Genomic DNA, 26,260 nt, shown 5'->3' with positions numbered 1-26,260 from the left:
ACCACCGCGTCGGTCCGGTACGGCCACCGTCTCTGTCTCTGAAGCGTCTCCAACCAGTCTCCCTACCTGTCCGGGTCGGTCCCAACCCGTCCCAGTCGGCAGCGCACTAACGGTGCCACTACTTAGCGGCATTCCGTTTGGACGCGGGACGAAATTTACGGCTTCGGCTGTGCTTCTTGCAGCTGTCGTAAAGGAGCCGCCACTGCGGATCTCCTGGTCGGTGCATAGTGTCTAGTACCAGGAGTGGCTGCCGACTGGTGTATCCACCCGGAACTGACCTGACATCGGAAAACTATTGCCTATCACTATTGGACGCTTCATTTCAATGTGATGGTGGTCAGGCATGATTTCTAGCCATGGCTAGCTGCCATGGCTAGAATGGCTGGCTCCAAGCTGCAGCTTGGAGATGTTTTGGAGCACCTCGTACTAGCAGTTCGTGCCACACCGCTTATATTAAAGCGCTCCAGGCCTCTAGGCCGTGTCAGGCTCGATTAATCACGAGGGTTTAATCACTAGCGTTGCCGCGGCACAGTTTATTGCGTTTTACACCATCGCTTAGTGGACGGGTGGCAAGCAGCGCTGTCGAGATAATGGGCGTGACGTTGCGACATTGCGTTCCTCCCCGCGGCCGGTACGCTGAAGGGCGGTGGTTTAACTTCCGTGGGAGTTGAATAATGAACAGGAAGGCAGTGAAGACTGGGTACCTTGTCGAGCACGAGCCCCAGCACGAGCCAGTCAGGTCAGGAAGAGTAGAGCTGAGCAGTGAGCCGATTTGGGTAGAGAGCTTGCTGGGCGGCTCATGCCTGGCTTTGTCGCCCGCGTCTCGGACACCAGACTGCCTGGACTCGGGCTCAGGATTCCTGCTGTTTTTTCCGGGTGGTCACGGCCGCGCCTTCGCCTCCAGCGTGACGGGCGTCTTCACCAACACCCACCTCCCACCCTCCCGCTCCCGCCTGGTCCAGGGGCCGGCCGGCTGGGGCCAGCTCATACAGACGACACTGTTGCCTCGTGCCGTGTCGGGCTCAGATAGCCCGCTTTCACATCGGTGTACCACCGGCCACCAGGAATGCACTCCGAGCGGCGGCAAAGCCTTATCGCGTCAGGCATGCACGATCTCAAAACCTGATGGCACTGACGGCACGGGACGCGTGCACGGACGTGCCGGTCGTCCGCTGAAGTCCGGACGCGCGTCGCGTCCGCAGCGATCCGCACCGCGTCGAGTCGACCGCCAGACGTCATCTTCGAGCTCATCTGTGGCTAACGAGCCACATGTGACGGAGGTGCGAACCGCGACCGTCGCCTCCGAGCTCGACATTCCACGGAGGCGACCACGCCGGCTATTTCACGTTAAATGACCCGCTCGCGTTTCACGCCGCCTAGGCCCGCTAATTGGTCCACATCGGCGCTGCGGCGGTCGCGGCGCGGCGGCGGCGTTGGCGGCGTGGCGTGAAGCCAGGAAATGGCGATTTCCCGGGGTAACGCGGCCCGTCGAGTCGGACGATGGCCGCCGGCGTGGCTGCATTCCTGCTGGTCGCTGGCTGTGTGGAAACACGCGACGGTGGTGGGAAGCAGGCGGTGAGTTGGAAGGGGAACGTGTACACAGTGGGAAGAGGGGGAGAGGGAAGAGGAAGGGATGTAGACGAATGCGATGCAACGTCGCCAGCTGTGTCATAATTAGGTTCATTGCTGTGTCGAGGCAGCATTTGTCATCACTGATGAGGTGTGGTGGCAGAGATCATTCATCAGTCCCGTTTAGGTCTGGGTGACATCTGATCAACTCTGCCAGCGGCTCCCCTCCTGTTGGTGCGTTCATCCCCTTCTCTTCCACCCCTCCTGCCGACCGTAGGCCGATTCCAGTGGCTTCGCGATCACGAACAGCGCCGCCAGCCGACGCTGCGAAGCCGGCTAATCGCCCCTCTCCAGACACGATCGCGAGACTTAGTGGTAAAAGTGGCGACACTTTTCTCGCTCGGATAAGTGAATAATGTCTGATGCTCCTCCTGCGTCCGGTGAGAGTTTTTATCGGCTCAAACGGGGCAGATGGGGGAGCGGGGACTGGGGATGAGGTGAGTCCGAGCCCACCCCAGGCGCGCCCGCACGCCGCACCGATGTTACGCCTGCCAAACGAACGTATAATCGAGCTCATTAATCGCGCACAGTTCGCGTACCTTAGCCAGTCGTTTCGCCGAGCTTTTCACTTTCGCGTGGCGTCCTGACTGCGGCCCGTCGCCCGACGGGCGGTGACGGCGGCCCCGGCTCACCTCAGGTGATTATGCGAGCCGCTCCGCCTGGCTGCGGCCGTCCGGACCGCCCCCCGTCGGGATTGGCCGGGCGACGACCGACGACGCCCCGGACCGACGACAGAGACGGATGGTCTCGCCGCCGCCGACGGTGTGTGGGTCCTTCGGGACGATTGAAGTTTCTAGGGACTCGCGAGGGTTACTGGGACGGTTGGGGTGAATGGAGCTCAGGACCACTCCGAAAATGGTGGTTCGCCGGTTCCTGATTATCCTCCGACATTAACCTAGGTGTACCGGCGTAAATGATGAGCGACTTGTTATGCCGATGAAGGTGTCATTGAATCGGATCATGGTCGGATGCCTGACCTGAACTGACCACTGACCGTCTGGTTTGAATGTGAGTCACAGGTCTTTTCGAACCCTGACCGTCAACCCAGCCTTCTGTCACCTCTGAGGCGCCTCTCTCATTGTTTGGACCCTCCGGTTGCACAGTTTGTAAATAACGCTCAGCACCTACTCAGGGGGTGGTGACAGTCCGTCTGATACGGCAGTCAGTGGCGTCAGACCCTGCCGACAGCGTGGGTGGTGTCCCTCAGCGCGTTACCCCGTTAAAGGCAGGGGTCATCGCTGCGATACCCTCCTGCACGGCCCAGCGAAGGTGGAGACAGTGGCTGTCGACTGTTGTAACCGCAATGATGATACGCGGTAACCTGATCAACTTGACCGTCGTACCGCGTTGAGGTCAGCCCGGCTGTGGGAGGGAAGACTCGGTGATCCAACGATCGGCGCCAGACCGGCGCGAGGAAGCGGTGTAGCGTGCTCTATCGGCAGCGGTGTGGGCGGCGGTGGCTTCCGTGCGGATTCCGCAGCTCGTATTCCCTGCTGACAGCGCGGTTGGAGCTCCGCCGGCCGGGCCGCTCAGCACCGCGCCACGGCAGACAATTAGCTCTGTGGCCGCGTCTGCCGAACGGCGCCAACAAGGCCGGTCTGCGGTCTGTGCGGCGACGCTGCAGAGGCCGCAGCGTCCGCTGACTCGGCTCAATCGCCGTCTGACAGCCGCCGCAGCGATGGCGGCCGACAAGGCGCATTCATGGCGTAATTGTTTGCGTGCCCTATCGGCGGTCCGGCTAATACCAGCCGTGATAGCGCGCCGCGAGCTCACGTTGCACCGCGTCCTCTGCGCCAGTGATGGACCGCTCAGATAGGGTGCGGTATTCGAGTGCTGAGTCCGCGCCCGAGAGAAGATTGGTCACTCACGGTGCTCACGATTGTATGCAGCGATCTGTCGAACCCTCTCCATATAGAGTTGCTGATGATTGCCAGCAGGGCGCGGCGACAGCGCCGGGGCGGGGGCGGTGGAGGACGCCGCTGGGGTCCCCGAACCCTGCGGTCGGCCACCAGCTGTTGACCTTGCTCAGAATGGACTTCAGTGGAGACTTCACACGCGTGGTGGTAGGAATGCTGTCGGCTGGCCGGGCGCGGCTGGCGGCGGGCCGCACCGGTCGCCTACCAGGTTTTTACCGAAGTTCTTGTGAAGGGAGCCACTCCAGGTTCGCTGTTGGCCACTCTTGGTATTCATGTGCGAATCAGCTCATCTAGCGGCGGCTGAACCTGATTCGTCCCGCTGGTGTCAGAGCCGCTCCTTTAAACTCGACCATGGCCAGTGGGCCTTCCTCAACGGCCAACGGGAGTAGACTCTGACAACACAGCGGGCCTTTTGTGCCGTGAGGCAACTAATTAAACGGTCACGAAATCGTCACGGTACCTTCTCGCACCCGAGTTAGTACGGAACGCTGTTATTTATTCATCCTCCCACACCTTGGGTCACTTTTTCTTTCTCATTTAGCCATCGTTCACGCGTGGGTGCCGCCTCATGGGTGCATTACCGCGTGCTTCCGTCTAAATGTTCGATTGTTTGCTGAGTTCGGACGAATTGCACCTCTGGGAAAGCTGTTGTGATTTGACCACAGCCGTGTTTTGCAATCTCGGCCTTTCGGCTCTCAAACCTGTTTAATTTCCACTCGTAGTTTTTCCCACCTTCCATTCTCTTCCCTGTTTTCACTCTTGACAGGCTGCGTTTTTGTCGGTTGCCTGCCAGTCTGACGTGCCCATCTTTTTACGTTCCGCGCGTAATTTCTGCCGGCGCGGCGTGCACCTTTGTGGTGTGAGGCCGGTTTTCCTGGCGATCCGATCCCATCCTAGGTGTCCGGGTGACATGAGAACTAATTGGGATACCCCCTGATTACATCTGGGTGCTTTTTCGCTCGGGCGCGCCCCTGGCTAGAGGTATGCGACTGATTCATCCCGAACAGCGCCGGTTATATATATCCCACTGAGACTTGACTGATGATCGGAATTGGGGGACCTTGGGAGCGGTTCTGTTCGGTGTTCATGGTGATGGAACAAAGCCTTGTCGCGCCTCCGAGCCATTGTAGATGTCAGATGCCCTCCTGTGGATATCTGGGAGATCTGTATTCAGAATACGGCGCCTGTCCATGTTGACCGAACTGAGAGCTGTAGAAACATTGATTCACTCCCGCTGTAGCTGTCAGCTATGCATACAGCTGTGCCAGGGAGGAGTCTCGCCCGCGCGTCTCGCTGGATACAGCTGTTTTTGCAGCGGCTCACGACGGTTCTGAGCTGTGCCAGCTGCGGCCGCTCTCAGCCATTCGGCGGAGCGACTTTCTGTGGCGACAGTGACGCAGCCGCGGCTCTGACGGCACGCGCCATCTGCCTCCTGTCCAGCGCGCGCGCCGCCGCCGCCGCGTCCCTCGCGGCAAAAAACACCCCGCTCGAGCCCAGGCATCCCAATGACAACGCCCAATCCGATTCACCTCCGAAACCGAAAGGGCCACACCGTAAAAACGTAATTGAGTGTCAGCGCGCCGACCGCGGCCGCTGGCCGGCGTCCTGGGGCCGCCCGCTGAGCGGGTTAGCTCCCCAGCAGCACCGCAGGGTCGGTGGGAGGTCCCGAGACCCATCTGGTACCCGCCACCCCTAAATCCCAGGGCCCCGGCGCCTCCGGGTGCCCAGGTACCCTTGTAATCCTCCGGTAATTCCGTCGCCTATTCGGCTAAATCCAGGTAAAGTTGTGACGGCCGGTGCACTGGTAGGCACCGGACCACCCTGCTCACACCACCTGAGGTCAGACGTTCTGCTCAATGAAACTCCACTCTTGAATTTATCCACGAGGTGACTGCGCTAGTCGGAGAGAGTCTGTCTTGCTCGTGTCCCGTGTCGCGCTGATGGTGATTAGATAGTCGACTACGACGCCCCTGCAGCCGGCCGAGACGCCCCTTGGCCTCAGACGGTCCACTCGCCGCCAGACAAACGTATCATGGTCTGTCTGGGGCGCCGGCCGACGACCGGTCAATCCGTTACGACGCTCCGGTCAGGTACTGGCCTCTGAGTGATCACCTGGCGGTTGCGGTGTGGACGATGGCGGCGGTGTTGATGGTTGCGCTGGTAGCTGCGGCCGCAGGTGGTGGTGGTTTTGGTAGTGGTGAAGGCTACTGCTACCTCATCTCCAGTGTGTCCCTACCCCTGCCGCTGCCGCTGCTGTAAACCGTACCTGTCAATGTCCGTGACTGAATGCCAGCTGCCACCACTGACTGTAGCGACTCGGCGCGGCTCGGCTCGGCACAGGCAGCGGCTCCGGCCACAGCGGTGTCCGGCGCCGCGCTGGTGTCGACATTCCAGTTCTCCTGCAGCCGTCACGACCAGCCGAGAGTAAAAATGGCACCCACTTACAGCTGGCGCCCTGCAATCGGCCCGGTTTTCCGACCGCCCCGCGCTACAAAGCCCGTGTTTTCGGCCGGCCCTGTCCACCGCTGCAGCGGAGACATGGGACACTGGGACTGGCTGAGCCGGAGTTTTTCCGCTGGTTCTGCGCTCGGTGTGATTGTTTAGACTGTGCAGACTGCAGCCAGCAACAGCAAACAGTCTCCAGTGTCGCTCGGTTTTAGGCCTGGAATTTCGAATACCAAGGCAGATTCGGTCCTATCTGTCTCTGCTGGCACGTCAGGTAATCACGGAATGATCCGAGGTGGTGCAGCCCGCCAAGTGATCGCGTTTTCCGGAAGATTTAAGCGACTGTTTTGGAGAGTAGCCGGTTTTCTCTGCTCTCTGTGCGGCGCGGCGGTCCGGCGGTGTCCCGGTGTCCCGTTGGCTGCAACCAGTTTCAGGTGCGCCGAGTCGCAGCGGGCGGCGCTCACCGGCGCTGGGGCCACATGGCGCCAGGCGCGCGTCACTGCGCGCCACGATTGCCGCCGAGCCGCAGAATCACCGACCGTGAGAGCGCGCCTGCGCCAAAAATGCCACCGCGCTCTCAGCCAGGCCGGCAACGGGCCTGCAACCGGTTCTAGTGCGGCGTTTTCGAGGAAGTCGGTTCCGAGAAGGCGGCGTCGGCCGCTGCGCTCCAGCCGTGCCATTGGCGGGGTTCTCACCGAGCGGTGCCGCGTTACGAGGTGCTGCGGTCGCGGGGACGGCCGGACGGGCCGCCGATTTCGGGGGTGGCCTGCACGATCGGCCACTGGGCCCGGCGCCGCGCCCGCCGGCCACCGTCAGGAATGTGCGGCCGGTCGGCGCCGGGTGAGAGGGCAGCGGCGGGTCGGCCGCTGCCGCGCCGCGCACGCTGTTTGGCTGCGGCGGACAGAGTTGTTATGCGGTGAGCGGGCCCCCTCCGGTGGAGCTGTCTCCCCATCGGACCCTGTCAGGGCCGCCGTCCGTCCTCCACTCCCGATGGGGGACCCCTGGCCAGAAGGATATGCAGATTGATCCCTCCCACTCCGGAGAGACACATTCTCTGCGGGGCGACCAGGAGACTTTTTGTTTATGGTGGCCGCTGCTGTGTATGTCGGTTCTAGACTCCGCCCTGAGGAGGGCGGACTGGCCCTGCCTTTGATCTTCTGCCCTTACTTTGGCATTGGTCGGACGGACGGATAATGCTTTAAATCCCTCCCATGGTGGGAGGCGTGGACACGATGCATCCGCGGTGAAATATGCATGAACTCCCGCCGGTGCGCCACCATTTACTTCGCGCGACTCCCCGAACCGCATGAGGTCTGCGTTCGACTATGGAAATCTGCATACGGTTTTATTGCTCTGAACAGCATAATTCAATGGTAAATCGTATGGTAAATCGTTCCCAGGGATCAAAAGTCGTTTCACTTGGTGTTTTGCTCGATTCGGTAAGTCACACTGGAATCTCTAATTGGATTTTTAGTCGCCTAACCTTGAATTGCCGCAGACCAATCATTGGACCATTACCGTATTGGACGATAAAAACTCAGTTCACGGTGTCGTTTCACGCCATTTGTTACGGCGTCATTTGCCCACCGCGGCGAATCTCATCAGCAGGATGAGATGGGTGAGCAATAATTGAACACGAACCAACTAGAGGTGAGGTATGGTGCCACCAGGATCCCCGTTCGATGCGCGTCGCATCAATGACGTTTGTTGCGACACCCCGTCACGGTACCACCACAGCAATCCCTGGGAGGGGCGGACGGGGTCTCTCTCGTCCCATTTGTGCCGTGTGTGCCAATAGCGGGGCGAGGTATTGCATCTGTCGGAGTGATCCCGAGTTATGCCGCGGCGTGCCAGCATCGTCAGCCCAAGAGTTAGGAGTGCCGCTCTGCAGAGTGGTCGCCACACCCCCGGGACGCGTTCGCGTCGTTTATTTTCCGTCGACGGCGACCCCGGCCTTTCTTCGGAGCTGGCCGGTGTGTCGTAATGAAGACGTCCACCGACCAGCCCCCAGACAGCCGTCTTATCAGCCTTCCCGGTTCCCGAGTCGCCTCGCGTTTATACGCTCCGATGTCGATCGGACGTTTTATGATCGTGTTTATAGCGCGCGGTGGCGGCGCGGCGGCGCATCTGGCGACAGTGTTGACGCAGCCATCTAACCGGTGACGCGGGCCGGCCGCTGCGGCCTCCGCGGCCCCGGCGCCGGCCGCCTTAGACCTGTAATGGCTCCGCGGCAGAGACGAGCAAATTACCCGGCCGATCGGTTGCTGGAGCTCGTCATTATCCATTGATACAGGGCCGCCGGCACCTGTGGGCGGAGCGCCGGCCGACGCCATCTTGTGAGCTGGCCAGCGTTCAGCCTGTGCCGCTCTCCGCGAGGCCGGCGGCCCTGTGTTTCAGACGAGAAGTAACAGAGACGCCGCCAGTGACGCGGCTTAGCCTGTTGGGCTGTTAGCAGCTCGGTGATAACTCCGGCCGCCGACATCGGTCCGGTCCGGCTCGGCTCGGTCGGGCTGCCGGGCCGGAGAGAGCGCACCTGACCCCGGCCCTGACGCCGCGGCCCTCGGCGGCCGCCCCCGCCCCCGCCCGCGTGCCGCCGCCCTCTGCAGAATCCGTGCAGACTGTGGGAACGCCGCCGCTGGATCGGGGCCGCCGCCGCCGCCCGGGGCACCCTCAGATGATCGGCTCGGCCGGCGCCGCCTGCGGCTGCTGCCGATCGAGGATCACGGCGCACCGAGATAATGTGCCGCTGTCACGAAACGCCCCTCGGCCTGCCAGAGGAGCTGAGCGTTGCGTGGTACGGTGCGGGGGTGCTGAGAACGTTACCGGATCGGATGAGGTGCTCCACGATTGTGACGAGTGAAGCGGTGCTGTTAGAAGCTATCAGTATAGTTACGTGATTGAATTCTAACCCATTGTTCTCTGTCTGTTTCAGGTGAGTATCTGTGATTCGGTGCTGCACCGAGCCGTTCTGCACGGAGATACTGGACCGGGGACCAGCCTGACTTCTATTCGGTGATGTACCGTGAAGCATGACACCTCCACCTCCGCCCGGTCCCTGACCGGCCTCCCTCCGCCGTCCAGTGACACCGCTCCTCGCTGCAGAGAGCGTGTCCAGGCCGCGACCGATCCGCCTCCGATCCTATCAGGCCACGACATATTGGTCACTGGTGCAGCGGCCCGGTCGCCACGCCAGAACAATGAAGACATTATTCAGCGTATGGCTGTCCTGGCCTGAGATTTTGCCTCTTGCCGGCCCCGCTGGTGCAATGAGGAACTCTTGAGTGACTACGAATGACTTACTCGTGCACGCATGTGCATGAAAAAAACGGCGCCGCCCTTTGAAATATTCTTGCGGGAAAGAAAATGTCGTTTTTTATCCCAATCCAACAAGGACACCATTAAATCCCACACCTTATCATGGCGTAAAACTCCACTTATCATGATGTATGTAAGCTTCCAGCCCACAAGTGTTCGAATTGTTCAGTGCCTATCCATCCACCACTGTCAGTCCTGAAGAGTTCCTGAATCTTCCACCACGCTGCCAGTCCTGTTGACTCCCAGCCCCGTGGCCTCGGGCGGTGTCGGCGCAGTGGCGGCGGTCCCACTCCATCTTGTCCGACTCGACGTCGTATGATTACGCGTGCATTGCACGGCGGGTTCTTTTGTCTGCGCCTAGTCCGTGGCCCAGGTAATTACATGTTTGATCGGGCAGGTAATTCATGGCTGGTTATCGGCGGTGGCGGCGTGCCGGCCGGCCCGGCTGAGCGGGCTGGTCTGGTCAGACTGGTCTAGTATGATCAGACTGGACTGGCCTGGTCAGAGTGGTCTGACTCTGGTGGTCTGGTCGTGTTGGGGGACTGCCCTGTTCAGTCTGTGTGGTCGGTAGGGTCGTCACGCTCGTAGTGACGAAGATAATAATGGTCGGCTCATGAACCTTCACTCTTGGACAACCTCTTCGCAAGAAGTGAGACCGGTTGTCTCACTCATGGGTGATTCGGCATCCGGAGATAGGTAGCCGGATATCATGCCCAAATCTTCTGAGTCATGGTTAGCACTTTGTCAAAACTAGCAATCAGACTCTCACGCCATGTGAACTGGTATTTCCAGCGGCCGTCCGCCTCCAGCGTGCTGCACTCACCGCCTGTCTGCCCGAGGCCGAGCGCTGTCGGACCGACCGGTCGCTGACGGGCCGTCCGCCGGGCCCGCATTAGCCCATTGTCAGCCGGTCTCGGGCCTGATGTGTGATTTATAGCCACGCGGCGTGTCGGGGCAATCTCCCGGCGCTGGGCGGCCCTTCTTCGTCCCGGCCTCCGCCGCCGGTGGATAAATCACGCCGGGTGTTGACCTTGAACCGCTCGGAAGGGGGTGGAAAAACGCCGGCCGGCCCCCCGCGGAGGCGCGCGCTGTCGGCCGCCGCCTCTGGCCCGATGACGCCGTGTTCTGTCCGTGAATCGGCGGGGTTCGTCGTGTCCGAACACTGTGCTCCGGGAGATGGCCCGGCTGATCTGACCTCAGCGCGGGCACGCTGCGGCCAAGGCTGGGCCGCTCCGGGTGGAGACGGCGGGGCGGAGGGTGACCTGACCTCGCCAGGTGACCTGACCTCGGCTGTCGCCGCGGGGATGCTGCGGCCGTGGCCGGGTGGTCGGGCGGGGCGGCGGCTGTCCGGAGACCGGCGATTAAAGGCCGCGTGCGTGGGAGCGGCGCGCGGTCCGCTCTCACGGCGGTGAGCGGCGCGACCGCCAAACGACGGTCAGCAGTTTAAACTCGGGGCGTTGCTCCTCCGGCGGCGCGAGCCGGCCGGACGCACTCGGGTCATCGCCGCGCGCTGTTGGAACTCGTTCTGTGGGTGCTCTAAACAGCCTCCCCGCACGCAGCAGTCTCCCGGTGCGTCCCTCATGTTCGGGTCGATCCGACACCAGCTCTCGAGCTCCTCTCGCTCAGTCCACCTGGCATCCTCCCCGCTCGCCGGCCGCCAGACGGCGCGCGGGTCGGCCGCCGCGCGGCGCCGAGGCATCAATACTTGAACCTATCACCGCCGCGGGCCCGTGGCCGCATACCTGGCGCCGCGCGCTGCGGCTCTCCCCAACGCGGCGCCCGAGCGGCTCCCGACGCGGCGCCCGGGCGGCTCCATGGCGCTCGCCAGGCACGGAGCGAGCCGCACGGGGCGAGCCGCACGCGGAAACTCCGACAAAGGCGCCTCCGTGCGGCCGCCGGCAGCCATTGTCAACAAACACCCGCCCGTGAATAGGATTTCCGTCAAATCCAATTGCCTGACACGTAATCCGGATATTTTTGCGTTACGACTGCTGGCGATGGCTCGGAATAGCGAGGAGCCTAGTCGGCGCGGCGGCGGCGGCAGTGCGGCTCTGCCGCGATGTACGGTAAACAGCCAGCTCGCCTCGGGCACTGCGGCTGATGGCGTGCCATTGTTTCACTGGGCAGCTGGCCTTCCAGCCGCACAAACCTGATGGTAATTTGTTGTTCGTTAGTTGTAAACACATATCAGCCGGGATTTTGTCCGTGTAATGAAAACTGATGGGGCGGAAGGGGTGGCGCTCCATGGGGAAATTATAGGAAGTTCGACTGGTCCACTGGCTCTGGCTCATAGCACTTACCGAAATGAAATGGTCAATATTAAATGAAATGGGCTCAACTTTTTTGTGCTTGGGTACACATGATAGATTGCCAGGTTGCGCCAGGTACTGATTTTAAATTATAGCCCTGCGTCTGCGGTTGAGCGCGCTCGTTCAATATCGACCTGCTCCATTTCACGCGAGTTCGACTAACTATTGTGTGCGCACCTGGTTCTCCCAGAGCGCACATTACGTGACTTGAGCGCCGTCTCCGATTTCACCGTTTGGCGCAGTGTTGTCATGGAAACGGCCGTCGGATACTGGGGCCGCCGTTGGTGCCTGTCGGGATCACCCAGGGCACGGTTCTCCCTCCCCGGCCCGCTGCTCGCCGCCGCCGCTCCGGCGACACCGCCCGAACACCCGGCCTCTTTGACCGTCACCCGGGCGGAAGGGAGGTCGTGGCGTTCCCACATTTTTGTCCAGATTCAGGCGTATCAAGTTGCGATTTTGTTCGGCGGCGGCCGGGGTGGCTGACCCATCGGTCCCGCTGACGCCGCCGTTACCGGCTGGAACCGGGAACCGGGACCGCGCGCCGCCGCCGGCGGCCCCGTGATTTTTCGGTTCGCAGTTTCGTAGTTTCGTGGAAGGTGTCGTGATGGCAGCCGGTATCGTGGTGGTTCGGACACGGCTTGCCCGCGCGGAATGCCGCGCTCACCACACCGAGCGCGTTCTAGCGGCTCGGCACCGCCACCTCCGAAAATAGCCGCGCATGACGACATGGCCCGCTCTAATGAATTCTTAATTAACGCCTGGCCGACCGCCGGTACAATTAAGCCTCATTCAGCAGCTGAAAGGCGACTCCAATGCGTATTGTACCCTGGCCATGTAGCACTGTATCGCTGAGCTGGGGGCGGACCAATACTCTCACTCCCCTTCTCTCGCCTCTCTCTCCCTCTCTCCCTCTCCCTCTTTCTCCTGTCCGCCGCCAATGACAGATCCCGCACAGACCCTTACCCCTCCCTGTGCTGCGGATTCCACTGCCACCTTTATTTTGCGCATTTAAAAGAGCCTTTGTGCTGATCGCCCGGCCGCCGGACAGGGTAAGGGGTAAATGGGAATGGAACACTTGATGGACACAAAGGGCGCCCGAAGAATTTCCTGTCGGGCCGCTGGTGGGGCGCCTGCTCCCCGACGGGCGTCCATAGGACACGCGGCAAATAGTGGCGCACCGGGCCGAAATTCACCGGCGAATGAATGGTGCTCCGGTGAAAAACACCCGACACGGATTACCTGGGTACCGGGTCACACGGGGGTGGCCGCCGGGCGAGGGCTGGCGGACCGCACCACGCCGTACTCGGAGATGAGCCGTGGTCGGGTCGTGCCCGTACAGCCGCCGGGACACGACAAAAACGGCCGTCCGTCTGCTGGCTTTTCATCGCTGTGGTCATTATGGGTCGTTTGGTGTCCCGTACATCGCAGTGAACGTCGGCGATTGGAAGCCATGAGCTATTTGCTCGTCGCGTTCCATTCCCAAAGCGTGATGTATGGAAAGAACGTAACTAATCGCTTAATGGCTCTCCGTGTTTGCATTGAGGCAAATTAATGATCGGCATCTCAATTGCATTAATGGTCGGCTGCCGTCTGTGGCCGGTTTCTCTGAACTCATGGGGTGGATGACACTATTCAAAGGCTTCTGACAGTTATCATTATTGGAATGTTATAAATACTTGGCGTTTTCCTTCAGAGGAAATAATCCATCCTTTTCCGGGCCCCACCTCTCCCAATGTCCAGCCGCCGGCTGGTACTTGACTCCGCTCGCCGCTGCATGGAGGCCATTGTGTGCCGCAATTGGGCGGAAACCGCAGCGCAGCGGCGGTGGCGGCGGAGCGACCGGTGCTGATGGCAGTGCACTTACTGTGGCGGCCGAGTGACGCCGCGACCGCGTCATCGGTGCTGGGAGCTGCTGCCTGGGCAGGGTCGCCTCCCCCGCCGCCGCTCAGCTGGCCGGCCGGCGGTCGGTCGTCGGCCCGGCCGCGCTCCCATCGTGTCTCACGGCGGGTCAGGGGTCGGTGCTGGTCACCGGCGGACGACCCAGCGCCGGCGCCGCGGCGGCGTGACAGCCGCAGCCCAGTTCCGGCGCCGGACGCTCCCAGAGCCCCGACTGCTGAGCCGCCGCGCCTGGCCGCCGGCGGTGGGGACCGCACCGACCGCTGTGACCCGTTCAATGAGCTACTGGACGCATGGGCGCAAAATGACCTTTGCAGTCGGCGCGCCCTAAAGCCCCAATAAACAAACAAGAGCTACTGGACGCGCTCCACGCAGCGGGGCTGGTGAGCTGATTGCTGCATGTGGTGTCTTCCGAACCAGCTCGCTAGCTCAAATGGTCACCCGCTGTCGGTACGCCTTGTTAGAGCCGGGCGGCGGGCGGAGACTGCAGCGGACGGGTAGAAACGTAACACCGGAGACTGCGGCCTGTCACAAGACGCTATCACTAGACCTTGGTACTAGACGGTTCATTGCGTTCAGTTCATTCACTAGACGGTTTATTGCGCCTGGATATTTTGTAAATTAGTTTTATTCTTAGGTGTTGTTTTTACTGTTATTCGTATAACTATAGCTAAAAGTATCATAGTTATCTATTCTGTGTTACGTAGGTTTTTTCATGTAGTGGTGAATAGGTTTGTCTGTTGATGCAGATCATAAAACATATTACATATGTTCATGTTTCCTCGATTAATGTCAATCTAGATCCCGTGTCCCCGTGTCCATGCTGTAAGTGTCTTAAGCTGTTCAGATTTTGGTGTTAAGTGACTCCATTCATATAAAAAGGGCTGTAAATGTCGGCAGGAATTTACGAGCCTTGGTTGATTCCTTTCAGTGATATCATCGATCGGTCTCAATTAATTTATTTGCACCCTGGGCCGTCTTTTAAACTAAGAGTTCCTTAGACTTATTTCGTTGGTTTTGACATTTCATTACGAATGCATTATGACTAAAGGAAATGCAGTTGAATTTATGACTTAAGAACACATGTGATTGTCGTTCTCTAGAACTGTTTTCCCTGTAGTAAACAAGCTGCATTACATCTGGGTTTCATTAACTGGCTTATGTTAGGCATTATTGAGTACCAACATGTCTTGGAGCATTTTAGTATTGATAAGTCGTCAATGATCAGAATGTTGTGGCTTCCTGTTTGAATGGGTTGGAGACCTCCTGGACATTTTGACATTTGTCACTCGGAAACATGCTGCTACTTTTTGTCCTCGCTCCTCGCGGCCTAACGACTTTAGTTGTAAGCTGTCGTGTTCGTTAGACTTTCAATTAATCATGTTTTGTGTGGGACATCGTGTAGCGAGAAAAAAAGAATGGGAAAGAGCCAAGGCCATGGTGGTCGCGCCGCGCTGTTGAGTGTTCCCACCCGCAGTGAGGGACAGGGACACACATTCATTTGCCGTGTACGGTGTACCGCTTGTCGAACCGGGCCCAATGACGTTCGATTCGTGCCGAGCAGATTTGATCTCTGTGGGTTGTACAACTGTTCAACTGTGCCCACCCAGAGTGGGATTCTGGAGGACCGATCTTTGGCTCCTTCATCCCCCCTCTACATCCCTCTCCGAAACCATCGCCTCATCGGCGGTCCCCGATACTCTCGCCGCCGCTGTCACTACGGGCGAGAATACTGTAGTCCACGTTGGACGAGTGGCCCTTACGGCCGCCGGCCTCGTGCGCTCGGCTCTCCGTGACCGTCGGCGCGGCGCTGACCCGGGGGTTAATATTATACACAGCACTCCATTGTGGCGGGCGGCCGACCGACCGGCCGGCCAGTGCACGCTCTCCACTCACCATCGGCTGTATATGATGGATGGTCCGGCCGGCCGACAGAACTCCGGGCTCAGGGCTGAGAGCTCAGAGCTCAGAGAACTCAACCCAGGGCTCACAGATCATCGGACAGACCGGCCGTCAAAGGCGCGGAGCTTTGAGCTCAGACCTTACCACTCAGAGATTAGGGCTCATAACTCAGCTCATTGACAACTTTTGTGGAGTTTGATTCTCAAATCAACACCTCATTGTCAGATGATCACACGATCGCGTGCTAGTGCATGTGGAAATACCCCGTTATATCGTTCCGGGCCAGCGTTCACATGTAATAGCCGTCTCAATCCCTTCCAGTCGTCTCCGCCCTGTCTTCCCTCCTCCCACTCAGTCCGATCTGCCGGCGGCCCGGTCAGAATCTCCCAGCTAATAACAGCTCTCTGCCGGCCGACCGACAGACACACGGCGTGCTTAGCAAACATGGTAACGGCGCGGCGGACAAAAAATGAGCGCCGTCCGCTCGTCGCCGATGAAAAAGCACAGTGCCGGCGGCGACTGCGCTGTGAAGATCTCCATACTAATGGCGATGGAGAGCGGCTCATCCGGTCTCTCATTATCCGCAGCCTCTGACGACGGCGCCGCCGCCGAGCCGGCGCTGCTGAGAATGGACTCCGAGTTTGCAAACGATTGGCGGCGTGCAGTGACGGCTGTGGTGTGACTAGAGGGATACATGAGCTCTGGGTGCCGGTCGTGATTGAGCCCGTTCGGTTGGTAGCTCGTGATTGCCGCGGGTGTTCCGGCCCGCCCCCGCCCCCGCCCCCGCCCGGCGCGGGCCGTGTGGGTGTCACTGGCGCCGTCTATCGTGCCGATCGGCCGCTCTGTGGCGTGCACGAGTCACGGCCGCGGGGTGCCGGCACCACGAGCTGTCGTGTGTCGCTGGCCGTGACTGGCCGGTCCGAGAGGCGGCGCCCCGCCGGCCGCCTCGCCGCAGCGCCGCCGCTCAGCATCCGCTGCCAGAGTGCAACTCACGCGCTGTCGATTGTTGGCCGCGCGCCTGTTTGTCGGGGGTGGTGCGGCTGCCTCAGGCGCGCCGCGCTGTGGCCGCGTTGTGGGCCGCCAAATGAGTGCCTGTTGTCGCCGACTGGATGGGGTTGTCGGAGTGTGGCGCGGGTGGCCGGCTGGGCGGAGGCCGAGGCTGAGCGCGTGTGACGGCGAGCTCCCACGGACTCAGCGCTGCAGCTGGCTGTGGTTTGCCGCGTGGATCGCCGACCGCCGCCCTGCAGCGCTGCGGTCAAAGGCTGGGAGAATATGTCGGCCCGCCGCCGCCGCAGACACCGCCCGCCCTCCAGGAATGCCCATGGCCGACGGCGACGACGGCACCTCACTTCGCGGCCAGCTGAGCTTCGCGAACTCGGGCGAGCGTTTTTGATGCTCGACCGTCCCGCGCCGCCCCCGCCCCGCCACCCAAGAACGGTCACCGCCCATCCGGCCGCCAGCCAGGCATTAGCTAAACGCTCCTCGACGCGCTCGATCATCGCACCGCTGAAATTATACGTCTATTGTCGTTCCCACACCTCCGCAAGCCTTGGGTGACCTCCACGCCCGCGCCCGTACCCGCCGCCTCCGCGGCCGCCGCCGCCCGCTGGCGCTCTGAGCCATTCATGACTGGGTGGAGTGAACACCCCGGAGGACAATGGGGCTCATCTGGAGGCGCGCAATGGCTCCCGCTGCGTTCCAGCCAGTCTGGAAGTTTGGACCGTCAGCTGTGTGCAGCGCCGGTGGCGCCCGAAGCTGTTTCGGGCTGCTGTAATGGCCAGTCGGGACTCACTCCGAGCGTCTGGATGACCGTTGAGGTGACGAGCTTGGGATTTATCCGTGGTCGGCCGGCGGTAGAGTGGCGCCGGGTGCTCATGTTTCGTCGCCTGTGTAACAGATACGACCCTGGTGGGCGGAGGCGAGAGACGACGCACGTGAGTGGGCGTCTCTCACGATCGCATGCCAGCTGGTTGTGGCAGTGACTTTGGCTTCAGCGATGCTGGCGATGAAGGTGCTTTGAGTGGTGGTTCTAAGCAAGAGGGAGACTAGGATCCGTCTCGTGTCGCGCTTTTGCATGGATCTCCAGTCTCCACGCCTCGCTCTCTAAAGCGTGCGGAGCATGCCACGAACACTCTTCCCTGCTCTTCTCCGGCCGTTTCGCTGCGCGCTCAACCGGGGCGGCTGCTCGATCGGCCGGCGGGCGCGCGCGGCGCCGGCATACAAACGGCTCATTGGGCCGCCATCAATTCATCGACAATTGATATTTACTCGGCGGTGTAGCGTTGCAGTGGCCGTGACTCTGGCCGCGTCCGGCCGCTCCTCGTGCGGTCAGCCGGCAAAAAGCACCACCGGACAGGCCGTTTTTCATCGGGGCCGGTAGAAATGCCTCACCTGTGTCGAGATCACAGGAATGCTTTACCGCAGTCAGTGCCGAAGTTGCGGTTCACTGGCCACCTGCAGTAAATCGGAGGCGCTCTTCTATTCTTCCCCACCCTTTTCTGGCCGGCCCCATGCCTCTGATAACGGGCTGTTGTGCCGATGTCGGCTCGATGCATGCGACTTCTGACCCAGTGGCTGCCACCGAGATCGACAAAAACTAGTCGCCGCGACGGCGTCCGGCTCCGGCGTGGCGGTCCGTGTCTCTCGCCACCTCTTCGCGACCAACCAGGCGCGACTAACACGCGCAGACAGCGGACTGTGTGAGCGGCCCGCGACACACATCCGCCGCTCGCTGCGGACCCTCAGAAGTCCTCCGGCCGGGCCCTGTTTCCGCCTGTTTGAGCTCGTGCCCGCTCGACAGTCGTAGGCCTGTCGCGTTGTCGCAACTGTGACGCACTGTGCGAGTGCAGTGCACCGTATACAGAAATGTGGACAGAAGGAGACACGCAGTCGTTAGATGGGTAACACCGGGGGCAGTGGCGCTGGGCTGACGCGGGCTGACGAGGCCGAGACTGCTCGGCTCAGTAGCGGCGCCAAATGGAACCCGTATACGGAGGGCAGCCGGCGCCGGCGGAGCTGATACGATCAGCCGTGGTGGAGGGACGTACGCAGGTGATGAACTGCCGGTCGCAGAACCGCTGTCCGGACTTTCGCCTGCTGCCGCGGGCCCAGCGAGAACTCACTGGTGCCGCTCGGCGGGTCGGCGCGGAGCCGCGCCCGACTGCTCCGTCGCCGTGGTCTGATCCCGGATACAACTGTGTCAGGGTTGTGGGACCATGGCGTGCGCTGAGCTGGCGTGCCGGCCGACCCCGCCTTCGTGGCTGCCCAGAGGACTCCCAGCCTTGCCACGACCTTTGTTTGAGCGGACGGACACGTTCAGTACTCGACTTTTTTGTTCGTGAGTCGCGACTTAGCGGCGGAGAATACTCCTGTCATGCTTCCATCATTAAACGTTTTTGATCAAACACTTTTACTAAGTGTTGCTGCATCGGGATGCCTTTCTTTCTACGGTATCGACGTTGACAGAAAACAGGGCTAAACAACGCCGCGTGAACGGCGAACAATAGCATTCCACCTCGTTCCTGGACTGTCCGTGAGCGGTAAGTCGGCTCGGCGGCGGTCTGGGTGGGCTGGTCGCCACAGAAACAGCGACCACGGCAGGAGAGCGTGGCAGCCTCCGAGCCAAGACCCGTGCCGGCGCCGGCGGGTGGGGCGGCACCCGCCAGCCGCCGAGAAGCCCGTCATTACAGCTGAGTTAGCGGCCGGGTCAGTTGGTCGGTCCATTGTCGCCCTCCAGTCCGGAGAGCGGCTCCGCCCGCCGGCCGACTCCGCCCGTCCGCCGCGCCCCCGAAAGGCTTGGCTTGACTCGTGGTTTGACTCTGAAACAGCTTCTTACGTTCCGGCAATCGAGCAACTCGGTTGCCCAATCGGCGAGGCAGGGATTTGGGCAGGATTCGCCCTAGAATTAAGCAGGTGACTCACTCATGGTGCGTCACGGGCTCGTCCGCTGAGTGACGGCGTTTCCGGCCGTAACGACGGCGTCCCTTACGTCACAGTTTGCTCTGCCCACACTGTTTGTCGCTCCGCATACCAGCTCGGCTTGTTTCTAACACCATTCGACGCGGGGCAGTAACCTGACGCCCTGTTTTCGCCTCAGCGACCACCGCCTGCTGCTCTCTGCTCTCGCGTTTGTCCATTAGTGACCCTGTCTATAGCAGACGGACTACAGCCAGGTGTCACAAGTTGACTAATTCGTTCCCAACGATATCACAACTCGTGCCGGAAGCCGACAGACGTCACGCGGCAGCTGCCGCGGCTTGAACAAAGTTTGGCGACAGACGACACGGGCGGCAGCGGCGGCGGATCCCCAGAAAACCAGCCGGACCGCATTCACGCACGTCCACGGATTCTGCGTAAATCCTGCGTTTGCAGCAGCCCCGCATTTTAACGAGCCGATTTGCCGGCCGACTGCATCGTTTCGGTACCGTACAGCGCCGCGCCTGCCGGTCGCCTGCGCGGCGATTTAAAACAGCTCGGCCTTCGACGTGCGTTGTTCAGTTCGCTGCGTCCGGACGGACTTTTTGAAGCGCGTCGGCGGCTCGAACGTCAAACGTGGATGCCAGAGTGACCACATCGCACGGCCGCACGCGTGATGTCGAAACCTGAGGCATGTGGGGCGCAGGATGTCCACTTCCGTTCGCTATCCAAAGTCAAACATTCCCGGATTCTTGCAGTGGGGTGACTCACAGACGGTGACCCGGCGCCGGTCATGGCACTCGTCGCCACCGGAGCGGCTCCCAGGAGGGCTTTGTGTGGTCGGCGTGGCGCCGGATGTGACGCCTCGACGGCCGCTCCAGCTGTGTGGTCCTCTGTTTACTCCGGTGCAGCGTGCGCCCGGCGTGTGTTTACTGGGGTGGTCTGACTGAACCGGCGGCGACTGCGGCCGCGTGCCTGCCACGGCCGCAGCCGCTGTCGCCCCCGCCGCCGCCCGTCACAGCCTCTGTTTGTAGAGGGGCCGGTGCGGTCTGGGTGAGCGTCGACTGGCCCCATTGAGAGGGCATCCGGTCCGGCGTCGCCGTTTACACATAGACCCCCATGGGTGCCGTCACGAAAAGAACGGCGGAAACGCCTGGCGCTGGGCTTGCTCTTCTCTCTCTCTCTCTCCAGACAGGGTTTGAATGTTCCGGTCGCTTTCTTTCATCACATGCGGGTCGGTCTATTTCAGACAGATGATCATTTTGAGCAAACTGATGTATGTACGCTTCACGAGATAGTAAAAAAAAAAAAATACTCATTGCACCTAATAAAACTCGAATTATTCACAAAATATATTTGAAATGCATCTCGACATATTTCAGCATAGTTTGTTTGCCAAGGAGCGCGATAAACAATGCTAAACAAAGAAAATCTCTCGAGCTATTTTAATAGGTGTACTGGCCTTGCTTCTTCCCTTTCCCATGTTCCTCACGCCCATCAAGATTACCGGCTTCCACCTCCTCCCATCCAAAATCTTCTCTCACCAGATTCAATGTGTTCAGGTGCCAATAAACCTTCACCAGCTAAGACGAGATTGTGTTAAAATGGGTGTTTCCTTCCCAACGCCCTCTGTATTTATCTTGTCAGCGCCGCTTTGGACATGCCCTAAACCGCATACTTTTCTCTGAATGAGGGACACAAGCCGGTACCTGTCGGTTTTTTGTAACTCTCCAGACCTGTCGCCGCGCTATGACACGCTGTTATCTGCTCCCGGTGCCGGACAGGGAGGGTGTCAGCGCAGTGATGAGGCAGGGTATAGGACCATGCTGATTCAGACCCGTCTCTCCGTCCACAGATTCCAGATCAGCAACACAGACCACATCATCGACGTCAACAAGGGCAACAACCTGTTCGAGTACGACCAGGTGACCATCATCTGCCCCAACTACGACGAGTTCACCAAGGAGGAGGACACTGAGAAATACATCATTTACAACGTAAGTCGGGGTAAAAATGAACGTCTCCTAAATGTTGATGGGATAGCTTTTGAGAGTTGACTTACCTGCATGAAACTAAGTTGCAGTGTGACATGTATCATGACTTCTTTGCAGCTGACCTCTACTGACACGGAACTGGCCGTTGTTCTCCTTTTAATTATGCTTTGCGGTGGTCCGTGGAACGAGACATCCATCTCTTGTCATCCAGCTGATTTATTGTGGCGACCCTCGGCAAAGTTCTCAGTTGAATCACACGCAGTCTGACATTTGTTCAAATTACCCTGACTGAAGGTGCGATATGTGGTGCACCGGTGGGCGCTGCACGTCCTAAACCCCGCTACCGGGCAGTGCACAGACCGTCTGCGGGCCATATGCCCTGCTCGGACCCGCCGTAGTGTCATGTCGCTGCCAGGTTAAATAATTAGTCACTGGGCCATTTGTCTTGCAAAGTAGGGTGCTGTGTAGGTGAGACGGCCGGAGAAATAATGTGCGACTGGAATTTGATGCACGACCTGTGCAAATACGCGCTCGGATGATAGTGTAATATTCATAGCAGCACCATTCATCACGCGAAGGCTGGCTCCGCCTTTTCATTGTATATTGCCACTCGGACGTGGTGTACTATTTCATAAGCGTTTGACGCGTGTAGGACAAATGTTCGGGTGTAATCGCACTTCCGCCGACATAACCGATAAGCTTTCACCTGAAGCGTTACACAATGCCGATGAGGGTGGTGCCGAGCCGGCGCGACGCAGCGATAGGGCGGCCTATGGAGACATTTGTACGAGATTTATCACCTGTGTGAGACTAATCACCGGTGCTGCATGTCAGGACCTGACCCAGTGACGTGCGGTGCGGGACCAGCTCTCCGTGTAGCTCCAAGGTCTCGCCGTTCCTACAGAGGACACGGTCAGGCCGTGCCTCCGCGCGGGACTGTGTCTGTGCGGAAAAAAAGCGGCCCATCTCGTGTTCAGAGGTGACGGATCGGCTGTTCTGCCTTGGCGGACCGGTTTGGGGGCGTTCGCGGCCCGACACGATGGCGACTCCTCTAGCCAGTCGCCACTCTGGTGAGCCGTCAAGGCCAGCCAAATAACTCACGGGTGACGCTCTGCGCCGGAGAATGTCTCTCTCTAAACCGAGGCGCGGTGACGGGCCAGGGACAACAGCCACACACCGCGGTGGTCATTGGATACCCGGGGCCACCACCAGACCCATCGCTCGCCGAGTAGAATGGCATAGAAGGTGGAAATGGCTACCGGCGCGGCGTGGACGCGGGACCGAAACTCACAGGGCGCAGCTGCGGTCACTGCCAGAACCGGCATCCTAGGTTGGAACGGGCTATCTTTTTTTGCGAGCTTGTTCGTGATATAAGAGGGTGGAGTTAGACATGTTTTTTTATTTACTAAAGGGCTATTGATCAAGATGGCTTGCATAGGTGCTCGAGCCTCGATGCGCACCGAAGTGGTTTGCTGTAATGTCCTCATGTCGTGATGCGATTTTCCTGTTGTTGCAATGTCTGGGCACTTCCACCTTAGGCATTCCGCCATTCCGCGCTCATATACATCCATATCGTAATGTGTGGACATGCCGTGTCTCACTCTGGTTTTATCGCCCATAATGTTTTATGTCCCGTTAATGTTATGGTTGTACTGTGTTCTAGAGTGTTGCGAAATACTAAGAAACATGTAACTATCAGCGTTTGCAATGCTAATTCCGTCTTGTACCGGCACCCATGAATGGCTTAATGTGTCAAGTCATAAGTTGTTTGCTGACAGTCGTGATTACAGCGTGGTTGAGTCTTTTGTTCGACAGTGTCCCGTGATGGTCATTGCACAGGTGAACGCTATTCAACGTTTTGCCGAACGATGTTTCTTATTTTATGGTCTTTGATGACAGGTGTATTGCAAGATAGAAAATGAGTCATGTCTTCCTCAGGATTATGAAGGACTTTGCGAATGCCTTTACCCAACTACCTATGGTAATAAACATAGGTAAGTCATAACTTTGATATAATGATTATAATTCGTAATGTCATAATTTTTTCTTTTTCGTTTTGTTCTGCTCCAACTAATAACATATCTTCGGTAGAAACGTTTACTCATTGTTCGGAGATGCTATAATTTGACTTATTTTCTGCCGAATGGCCAAGTCACACGAAGACCATTAAACCATAAATCCGAACTCTAAACGATAAGTGACTGGGGTCGACCATTGCATTCGTTGGAACATGACTCATGAGAGAACAAAGAATGGACATGGGAACCAGCCGTCTCATCCCTCCCCGCCTCGTCTCTCCCTCGCTCATCAGCAATGTTGAGAATGTTCCGCGAGGCGCTGCGCTCCGCATAACCGGGCTATTACTCAGAAATGAAGACAGCTTCCGAGCCTCGTCTGCGCCGCCAGGAGCCCAAATTGGTGTGCCGAGCGGCGGACGGAACCGACGCTGGGTCCGCCGCGGGATCCACTGCGGGCTTGACGCTGGATCCGACGCTGGACCCACCGCGGGACCCGACGCGTGAGCGCATACCAGCTAGCAACACTTTGATGTCTGCTGGCGACGCTCGCGAGCCGATAGTGTTATTGTATGAATCGTTTACGGCATGAGTTGGGTATTTAAACCGACTGAGCCGTCCGCTCTGCCGTCTGTGTCCGCTTCAAATGGTTGCTAAATGCGTTTTGCGGAGGCTGACCCTCCTCACCGAGCAGGGCTCTGTGGAGTGTAAAGCAGCAGCCAGCTCACCACCTACCTCTCGGATGCGGCGTGCTCAGCATACGCTGCACCCCGCGCGCTGCTCGGCGCCCGGCGGCGCCCTCAGCAGGGCGGTCGGCGCGCTGACGTCTGATGACGATCATGATGGATGCGCCGCCGGCGGCGGCCGGCCGCGCTCGGTCAGCGTGCCGCCATCAGTCACGGAGCGGAGGTGACACTGGTGCCGGTATCGGCGGCGACATCAGCAGTGTCGTGCCGAGGTGCCCGTGGTACGTACTTCGGCGCCGCCACCCGCAGCTCGAGGTCCTCTGCAGAAGAATCGTGTCAACTTTACTATCTTCATCGGAGCTCTGTTCACTTCACCTCTCAACATTGCTGCACTGAAATGAATCTTTATCTAGTGGTCGCTCTCATTTTGCCCTATCCTCTCATGACGCTCTCTGTTCACCCTCTCAACCTCGCGCCGGTATGCCTCTCTCGCTCGGTGCGTGTGGTCAGTTGCAGGGCGGTGTCCTGCGGCACCCCTCCGCCCGCGGCGTCTCCCACCCCACCCCACTCCATCCTGCTCGGTTCCCAGGGTCCCGATGGCGCTGCCGGCTGCAGCGATCGGGTGGCGGCGTCACGGCCGCTTCGGTCGCATGTCGGACGGCCGTGAGCTGCCAATGCGGCGCCGACGGCCGGCGGTGCGCCGCTCCTCGCCGCTCCTCGCCGCCTGGCCAGGGCTCCATCAGAGGAAGATTGCTGTCTAGGCGGGCGCTGATGCAGGCTCGGACCCGCCGCAGGGCGGTGGGACGGGGACGGCCGGACGCGGTATGTCGAGGATGCAGCTGATCAGGATACTGCTGATGTGGATAGGTGCACAATGTCACGAGTCTATTTGGATTGGAGATGCAGGGCTTTCGCTCACGGAATGACAGTTATAGGCTCGTGAGTAGTTCGAGGATGGTTCGTGGGACATTTAAACAGTCTCATGAATAGTGTAGTTGGAGATTATCGTCCCACGGTCGTTCAGTCTTCAGTGAACCGTCTAAATGGTTCTACCAATCCTCTCACTCTATCGCCTGCGTGCCCCCGGCTCTCCGTGCCCTCAATTGTGTTTCCCGCTGCGGCTCTCGGCCTGTTTCTCTCCTTCTTCATCCCTCACGCTGTTGGGAGCCGCCGCCGGCGCAGGTAGTTAGTTGTGCGTGCGGTTCCCCGCCGTCGGCTACGCGGGCCGCTTCTCGACGCTTTCTCGAATGCCCTCAGGGGACAGGTGCGATGACTGAGGGGGCAGCTGCATCCTTACCACAACGTATACCAACTGGAGCGCCCCTCCGCGGACAATACTGACCTGCGATTTCTAGGACCAGTACCTAGACAAGACCATAGTCACTCCCAAGTCGTTTAGTGATGTCACTACACGGCTTTTTACCACGTTCTGCCAATCGTCTGTCAATCGTCTGTGGCATATGATCTTTTGTCGAGACGCCGTAGGACCCTAATTACCAGCGGACACACCAGTCTTCTGCAGCGATTGCCGGCGCGCTGGGAGTGCAGCCGCGCTGGCCGCCGCCCTCTGCTGAGTGCCGGCACTCCACTCGGTATGCTCGTGGAGTGTCTGTGGGCTGCGAGCAATCATCAGCGGACGCCACCGCCGCCGGCCCCAGCCTCCAGTCCCGAGAACGCTCCGCTGTCCTAAATATGCCCGGTAAGGCGACCGGGCTACGGCCCGGGCGCCGCTCGACGCGCTGTGAGGAGAGAGAGAGCCATGAAACGGACCAGGCTGAGGTTTGACTGGGCAGTGGGCACTGGGCAGGACCGGACGGACCAGACCAAGCCGTCATTGGCCGATTATGGTCGCGCCGCTGCCAGGATGACGGCCGTCCGATGGCCGCGGTACGTCAGCGGCTGATGACGACTATCGTCATCGGCTGACGGCGACTATCGTCCGCTGCTGACGGCAACTATCGTCCGCTGACAGCCGTCCGCCGGTCACCAGCGCCGTATCGGGCAGTGAAGAGACGCCGCCGCGCCAGCCGACCAGCCGGACACCGGCTGCTTCTCTGGGGATTTAGTTGGTCATTCCGTGCACTGCCTGCATATTAACTCGTCGAGTCTCTGAAAAAGATAGCCAGTGCATCATTATATTCTAGAGCCCCGCCTGCTGTCATTTACTGTTTTATTATTTTCACCGAAGCCGATTGAGGTACCGAACTGACCTTCACTGCTGCCTGAAATGTCGCGTGA

The 26,260-nt window shown here is 59.6% G+C and overlaps 1 protein-coding gene across 1 annotated transcript in view; it reads left to right on the top strand.

The window, feature by feature from the left end:
- Positions 1-26,260, top strand: part of LOC122380579 (ephrin-A5-like) — a 37,183-nt gene that overhangs the window by 5,531 nt on the left and 5,392 nt on the right. The window contains exon 2 of the mRNA XM_043363862.1: positions 21,183-21,324. Coding sequence (XP_043219797.1) covers positions 21,183-21,324 — 142 coding nt within the window. The remainder of the gene's footprint in view (positions 1-21,182; positions 21,325-26,260) is intronic.

Source organism: Amphibalanus amphitrite, unplaced genomic scaffold (genome assembly GCF_019059575.1).
Source record: "Amphibalanus amphitrite isolate SeventyFive unplaced genomic scaffold, NRLGWU_Aamphi_draft 000101F_arrow, whole genome shotgun sequence".
Taxonomy (NCBI): domain Eukaryota; kingdom Metazoa; phylum Arthropoda; class Thecostraca; order Balanomorpha; family Balanidae; genus Amphibalanus; species Amphibalanus amphitrite.
This window is presented reverse-complemented; position numbering and strand designations above follow the sequence as displayed.